This window comes from Beta vulgaris, chromosome 5, assembly GCF_026745355.1.
Source record: "Beta vulgaris subsp. vulgaris cultivar EL10 chromosome 5, EL10.2, whole genome shotgun sequence".
Classification (NCBI taxonomy): Eukaryota; Viridiplantae; Streptophyta; class Magnoliopsida; order Caryophyllales; family Amaranthaceae; genus Beta; species Beta vulgaris.
In genome coordinates, this window is record NC_079206.1 from 56,363,688 (window position 1) to 56,371,573 (window position 7,886).

The 7,886-nt window shown below is 41.9% G+C and overlaps 1 protein-coding gene across 1 annotated transcript; it reads right to left on the minus strand.

Moving 5' to 3' along the window:
• Positions 1–2,087: 2,087 nt before the first annotated feature.
• On the minus strand, positions 2,088–2,819 carry LOC104894082 (uncharacterized). Its single transcript, XM_010680248.1, has one exon. The coding sequence runs from the start codon at positions 2,817–2,819 to the stop codon at positions 2,088–2,090; it is 732 nt and encodes a 243-aa protein (XP_010678550.1).
• Positions 2,820–7,886: the final 5,067 nt, after the last annotated feature.

A 7,886-nucleotide genomic window follows, 5' to 3' on the forward strand; every position in this document is an offset into this window, starting at 1 on the left:
GGGGATGGGGAAGGTTGGGCCGTAGAGGGATGGGACGCAGGCATTGTGGGAGAGTGGGGAGGTGGGGAGGATGACGAAGCGGGTGCAGAAGAAGGTGGGCTGGGCGGAGGGGAGATTGGGCTTGAAGGAGAAGGAAGCGGGGGGCCAGAGAGGTAGGACTGGTGGGCTGGGGTAGTGAAACGGAGGGCTGGGAAGGGGATGGGATGTGGGCTGTGGGAGGCGAGGGAGGTGGGCTACTGGCGGGTGAAGGAGTAGGGGAAGGACTGGGCTAGGCTGGAGCGGAGAGTAGTGGGCTAAGCTGTAATGAAGGGGGCGAGTCCAAGAAATAATAAGAGTGAGGTTTAGGTGTGTGGAGAGTGGCAAATGGAAAAGCCTTTTCATCAAATGTGACATGTCGCGAAATGTAGATTTTGTGAGAGCTAAGATCAAGACATTTATAGCCACGGTAATTAGAGGGGAAACCAAGGAACACACAAGGGGTAGTGCGTGCTTGGAGCTTGTTGATGGAGGAAGCGGGAAGGTGAGGATAGCAAAGGCATCCAAACGTGCGGAGATGAGAATATGAAGGATCACGATGGTAGAGGATTTTTGTGGGAGAGGAGAAGGAGAGGACTTTGCTGGGTAGAATATTGTGAAGGTAGGTAGCCATTTGAAGGGCGTGAGGCCAAAAGGAAGGAGGAACGGATGCATGGAGAAGAAGGGTGCGAGTGGTGATATTGATAGTGCGGATTTTGCGTTCCGCTTTACCATTTTGAGAAGAAGTGTAGGGACAAGAGAAACGGAAATACATGCCATGTTGCGCACATTGTTTTTGGAAGGGGGAGTTGTCGAATTCACGACCATTGTCACATTGAAAACTCTTGATTTTGCGTTCAAACTGAGTATGAATGTATTCGCGAAAGGTGATGAACGTGGAAAGTATATGAGATTTATTAGTGAGGGGGAATGTCCATAGAAAGTTTGTGAAATCATCCAAAAACAGTATATAATAGCGATGGCCAGAGGAACTCAAAGTGGGAGAGGTCCAAAGGTCACTATGCACAATATCAAAAGGCGCAACAGTATTATAGTAGAGGCATAAAAAGGTAACTTGATATGTTTGCCAAGTTGACAGCTATGACAAAAACAGACACCACTTGAATTACAAGAGATAAATTTATTAGACTGTAGAGAATGAAAAACAGGAGCGCCGGGATGGCCTAGACGATTATGCCAAGTGGTGGTGGAGAGAGCGGCAAAAGCTGGAGTTGAAGGAGAAGTGGTAGAGGAGAGTGGGTAGAGATCGCCTGTGCTATCACATCTCATAATAATAGTCCCCGTCCGTAGGTCCTTCACATGAAAACCAAACGGATCAAACTCAACAGATACATGATTATTAGGGGTGAATTTTCGCACAGAGTTGAGATTTTTAATAAATTGGGGAGCATGAAGGACATGAGTAAGGGTGAGAAGGGAGTGGGAGCGAGCATGGTGTGGGATTATAGTGCTACCATGACCATGAACAGGAATAATGTCACCATTTCCAACAACAATATGTTTATAAATGCTAGAATTAAAATAAGACGAGAGAGTACCTGAATCACCCGTCATGTGGGAAGAGGCGCTTGTATCCATGTACCAATTGTCGTCGGGCAGTGTCAAAGTCATAGTATGAAATGCAGCATCAATGTCGGTGGGGGTGGTCTCGGTAGGCGAGGGCTCATGGCAGTAGCATAGGCTTGAGCAGGCCTAGGATCGAGAACACCTGGGCCACTGCTGGGCCAAGAAGCAAGCTTGGGAGAGGCAGTAGGATACGGGCAAGGGGCAAGAGCCAAAGAAGCTGGCGGGCCCACAATAGTATGCGTATGGAGGGGGACCGTAGCATGGCCCCTGCTGCTGTTGAGGATATGGTGGCTGACTGCCACGGCCGCGGCCTCTGCCACCATGAGTCCGACCGCCGCGGCCACCCCTTCCTCGGCCACGAGCAGAATGGGCGGGAGAGTGACGGAGGGTTGACGCGGGAGCGGTTTCGAGGCTCGCGTCATCGTTTGGACTCCAGATGAATTTTCAGCAACAATCAAGGCACTAGAGGAGGATGAACCAAGCTGTTAAGACTTCCAAGATTCCTCCAACGTGAGCATGGAGCGAGCCTTGTAAAAGGGGGGAAGAGGATCGCTCTGTTGAATTATGGATGCTACGTTGTCATAGGCGTCGGTGAGACCAGCCACAAGTTGGAGGACTAGGCGTTGGTTGGACATCGGAGAGCCAACGCCGGCTAACTGGTCGGAGATCATCTTGAGTTTTTGGCAATAGGCAAAGACGATTTTGAAGTTTTCGAGTTGAGTGCTGGAAAACTGTTGTTCGGGATATACGGCACGTGAATGTTTGTTGTCCTGGAAGATGTCACGTAGGCGTTCCCATGCCTGTTGAGCTGTGGAATCGGGTTCGAGGATAATGAGCATGAGATCCTCAAAGATAGTCCCATAAATCCATTGAAGGACCACGACATCAATACGTTCCCATAACGCTTTGTCCTTGATATCGGGTGTCTCAGTAGGTGGAATAATATGGTCAAGGACTTGGTTTGCACGAGCGGTGACTTTGAAAAGCTCTGCCCAAGAAGAATAATGGACGTTTTCCACGTCAAGAATGAGGGGAACATGGTGTTTGATGTTGAGAGAGAGAAGGTTGGAGGAGGATTTGGGATCGGTGCCCATGGAGGACAACTCGGTGGGGAAGACGGCTAGGTTTAGAGGAGGAGCAAAAGAAAAACCTATGCTCTGGTTACCATAATAGACTTGATATCTTCCTTGATTAATGATGACAATACAGGACCCCATATATACAAGAATAAGGAAACTCTAGAAATATGGGAAGTAACTAACTATACAAGGTAACCGAAGATATACATAAGGATATAAAAGATATACATAGGAACATTACATATTCTAACATTAAGATATAAGAAGAGGAAGTCCTATAATAAAAAATACATATATGTTCTTTGATCGCTCAAGAAAAAATATCAGCCTTTTTTCACATAATCGCAGTGAAACAAAACCAATTCATATCAAATATAGCACAATAGTTTCCTATCAATAATTATTTGTAAATGTCATTAAATTAATTTTTTATAACGGTAATACTGTTTATTACATAATTTTATGATAAATCATTTTATGCTTGATATCGAATAATATCCTACTTGATATTGGTGTGCTCTATGATCCGAAATAAAGATCTTTAGTTAAAAACCCCCTCCATTCACTAATTTTAATTATATTTTATGGAGAATGTAGGATTGGCCCTTATCCGGCGAGCTACTCTGACATACCACAATGTCAAGTTAATCAAAGACCCAAAAACTGAAGGGAGGGGGAAGCCCCACTCACATAGCACGCACAACTGACATACAATTTTTTTAGTAGGTAGGAGTAAAGATTTTACTGAACTGACACTCACAGATAATAATCAATCAGTTTTGTAGTTCAAACTCATTGGTAGTGAGTGGGAATGGTGGAAGAATTTCTCGTCCCCAAAGAGCCCTTATTGCCATGTCGTTTGATCAAACCACTATTATTAGGCCAAACCTTATATGTTACATGTTGGAATTTTTTTCCATGAATAATATCAAAGAGATCATTAATTTCTCCTATGCGCTAAACATGAAATTAATTCCATGAATACCATCTACGTAGGACAGCACGACAGAATAATTTTTTTTTTTTGATAAAACCGCTACTCCAAGTAGCAGTTAATAACAATAATGTTTCACCAAAGATGACCGCTACTTCAAATAGCAGTTATATTGTGTTACTAAGACAAATTATAAGACACGCATATATGCCGCTACTCAGAGTAGCGGTTCATTACAGATCAGAACCAATGCGAGAGAAAAGGAGAGAAAGCGCACCACATAGGCTCAGTGCATCCCGCGCCCTGGGCGTGTGCGGCGCGCAGCAAGCTTGCGCGTAGCACACTCCACAACAAGAATGTCAACCTTTTCCGTCCGCCAAAATCGGACGCTAAAATCGCGGGATCGGACGCTAAATATATTAGCGTCCGTCAACGGATGCTAAAAGGCTGATGCAAAAACCCTGGTCGCTAATTCTTCGTTTAGCGTCCGCTAAGCGGACGCTAAAAATTTAGCGTCTGCAATTTCACAATTAGCGTCCGATTCTAAACACGAACACTAATTAGCGTCTGACTTTAGTGTCGGACGCTAATTAGCGTCCGACTTTAGTGTCGGACGCTAATTAGCGTCCGACTTTAGTGTCGGACGCTAATTAGCGTCCGTCTTTAGAATCGGATGCTAATTAGCGTCCGTCTTTAAACTCGGACGCTAATGTCCAAGTAGCATACGGTAATTCCATTCCTCCCAATTCCAATATTCATGTCTTCTATTTTGTTTTTTACTTAAAAGTCTGCCAAGTAGATACCTTGTTCAGACAACATTTATTGTGTTTTATTTTTTTGTTAATATTAGTAATTGATTTTTTTAATCAATTAATATTAAGTAACTAATTTATTTAATAAATAACCAACAATAGTGTTATTTGTCTTAATCCAACAAATTGTTAAGGAAAAAATAATCATTACAGATCAGAACCAACGTGAGAGAAAAGGAGAGAAAGCGCACCACATAGGCTCAGTGCATCCCGCGCCCTGGGCGTGTGCGGCGCGCAACAAGCTTGCTCGTAGCACACTCGCTCCCAGTGCGTGGGACGCACTGAGCCTCCGTGGCACGCTTCTCTCATCTGCCCTCAATGGTGATTTAAGGTATAAACCGCTGTTCAGAGTAGCGGTTTTACCTCGTAAACTACTACCTACGGTATCGACTTAGCTTAAAGTTAACCGCTACTCCGAGTAGCAGTTTGCTTTGCCAAATATAAAATTTTGCGCGTATCTATCCTATATAAACGATATTCATGAAATTAATTTCAAGCAACACATGTAATGAATTAATACTCCACTTTTGACATTATTTATGGAAAAAATTCCTACATATTGACATACATGATACATCATACATCCAATAAGGATCAAGCTAAGAGTGGTGTGTTGGCATTTGTGTTAAAAAACCCCTAGGCTGTAAACCACTAGGACGTCCCTGAAATGAGTGAAATCCAAGCAAGCAATTAGGTTATATTTGTTACATATTTATCTCTTTGTAACTTAACTTTCAGTTTTTGCAATTGTTCCTGGATATTTTTTTGTCATTTAGATTTACTACAAAAATAAAGCTAAAGTATAGAGACAAACAAATATTAGAGCAGTCCTTTCAACTTTGATATTAATTTCCTGATAGTTGCCGATTACTAGTCGCAACTCGTAAGTATTATCAAGATAAGATCTGATTGGTAACTTCTTTGATTCCCAATATTTATATACATAGATATAATATACTGTAATACTACATTACTAGCAATATTAATTATAATAAGCAGAAATGCCGAAAACAAATAAGCTAACCGACTAAGGCTATGTTTAGTTCATCTGAAATTTTCTAATTTGAACTTATCTGATCTGATTTACAAGATCTCATCTTTTATATAGTCATGTGGGGTCTTGTTTAATTCGTCTCAATGAGTACTTTATTAATATTCAATTATTATAATTTTTACTAATATGTAATGAAAGATATTTAATAGTAATAATGATTTTTAAATATAAGCATGATCTGATCTGTACTGATTTGATTTGAAATAAGCAAAAATAAGTGAACTGAACATAATTCTGTAAAGAATTAGAAATGTTGGAATTATGAAAGACAAGGACCGTTTTGTTTTTTCTTTCACTGTGGAATGAATGACATGTTAATAAATCTAATTGAAAAAACTAATTTGTTATTATTATTTTTTTTTTTTTTTTTTTTGACAACAAGTGCAAACATGAAACTAACTAACACTACCTAACCTGGCTGCAACAGCTAGTGCATGTGCCGGTGCCACTAAATCCCTACTTACCTTATGGATCTTGCAGAAAAGAAATTTACAACTTAGGGCTTGTACATCATAAGCTAAAGCTGCGACTTCAAATGGGTATTGCCGTCTCTGAAGTGCATGAACAATCTCTCTGTTGTCTGAGTAGATGTGAACGCGACTAATGCCTTTTGTGTGTGCTTCACGCATTCCACGAAGAATTGCGTGAGCTTCTGTTTGGAGAGGGGATAAAGAAATAACCGTGGCGTTTCCTTCAAAAATTTTGTTATTATCAATAAGTACCATCCGATACCTGCCCTCGGAAAGTTCTGCATATGACGCTTCCAAGCTCCATCTACCCTGACTATGCATCCTTCATGATCCCGATTACCTTGGGAGTTCAGATACCTATCCAGCCTTGTACTATCTTCGGAAGAGAGCAGGGAATGTCGGCTTCTGAATTTGTTGCTCTCGATGATCTCTTTGAGGAGGGTTGATTTAGTTACGACGATATTAGCAGGGTTCACTTCTTCCTTCCTGAAGATGATGTTATTTCGATGAATCCATATAGTCCATAGGGTTGCTACGAACTCCGTTACACGTGTTGACTTAACCCCATCTTCCTTCCAGAAAATCCTGAGAAAATTCTTAATCCATTCCTCTATAGGTATGAGGGGATAGGTGCATGTTCTTATCCCCAACACCGAGCTTGCCCAAATGCGAGATGATATACCACAATCCCTGAACAAGTGACTTTCATTCTCTTTGTACTACTTACATAGTGTACAATTCTCCTGTATAGGGACATTTCTTTTTAAAAGATTGGAATTTGTAGCCAGAGCTTTATTCAAGAGTCTCCAAATGAAAAATTTCCATTTGGGTTTGAGATCGGATGCCCAGAGCTTGTTCCAGAACTGCCTATTTTCCTGAGAGAAATTCAATGCCCCTCTTTTGGACAGATAGAAAGCATAAATATCCTTAACTCTGGGAATATCAGATTTGGACTCACTCCAAACAAATTTGTCCTGCACATCTTCTTCAGGTATATGGGTGGCTAAAACCCGGATTGCGGATTCGGAGCTAAAGCATCTCCAAATGAGCGAAGGATTCCATGCTTTCTGATTCGAGACCAGTAGATCCTTGACCTTTAGTAAACCCATATCTGATAGGTTAACCCCAGCCTTCACAGTAAGTGGGCCTCTTTTGATCCATTTATCTGTTACGATATTAGTGTCTGAACCATCTCCAATTTGACTTGTAAAACCATCCCGACAATCTTGGACTGCTCTACAGAGACCCCTGAAGCCCCAAGAAGCCCTACCTAATTTCTTATTTCGTAGAACAATATTAACGGGGGACTCTTTATATTTGGCTAAGAGGACCTGCGATATCAGCGAGTGGCCTGAATTATGGATTCTGATTGCTTGTTTTGCAAGAAGGGCTTTATTGAATAGATGGACATTTCTTATCCCGAGTCCTCCGCCCCCTTTTGGTAATTCAGTGATCCTCTTGCTTTTCCAAAATATGGGGGTGGCGGTGTTTGAGGTGGTCCAGAGAAATCTAGCAAAGATCGAGTTTATCTTATCAGCCATAGTCTTTGGAATGAGGAAGACACTCAGGATGTTAAGGCTTAGCATGGAGAGGATGCTATTGATATATATGACTCTCCCTGCATGAGACAACGTGAGGTACTTCCAGCTGGAGACCCTTTTTTCAACTTTTTCCACCAAGGGTTGAAACTTTCTAGAACTTCTACCATCCACTTCAATATCACACCCTAAATATTTGCCTAAAGACTCTTCTGATGGGGTGCCCACAATGCTCCTCATGAATCTCTTGAACCTTAAGGGCGTGTTTGGACTAAACATAATGTGCGATTTGCTGTAGTTGATTACTTCACCTGACAAACTGCTGAAGCGTGCCAGAATATTCTTAACCTCTGCACAGGCTTCCGGAGTAGCCTTGAAAAAGATTAGTGAATCATCT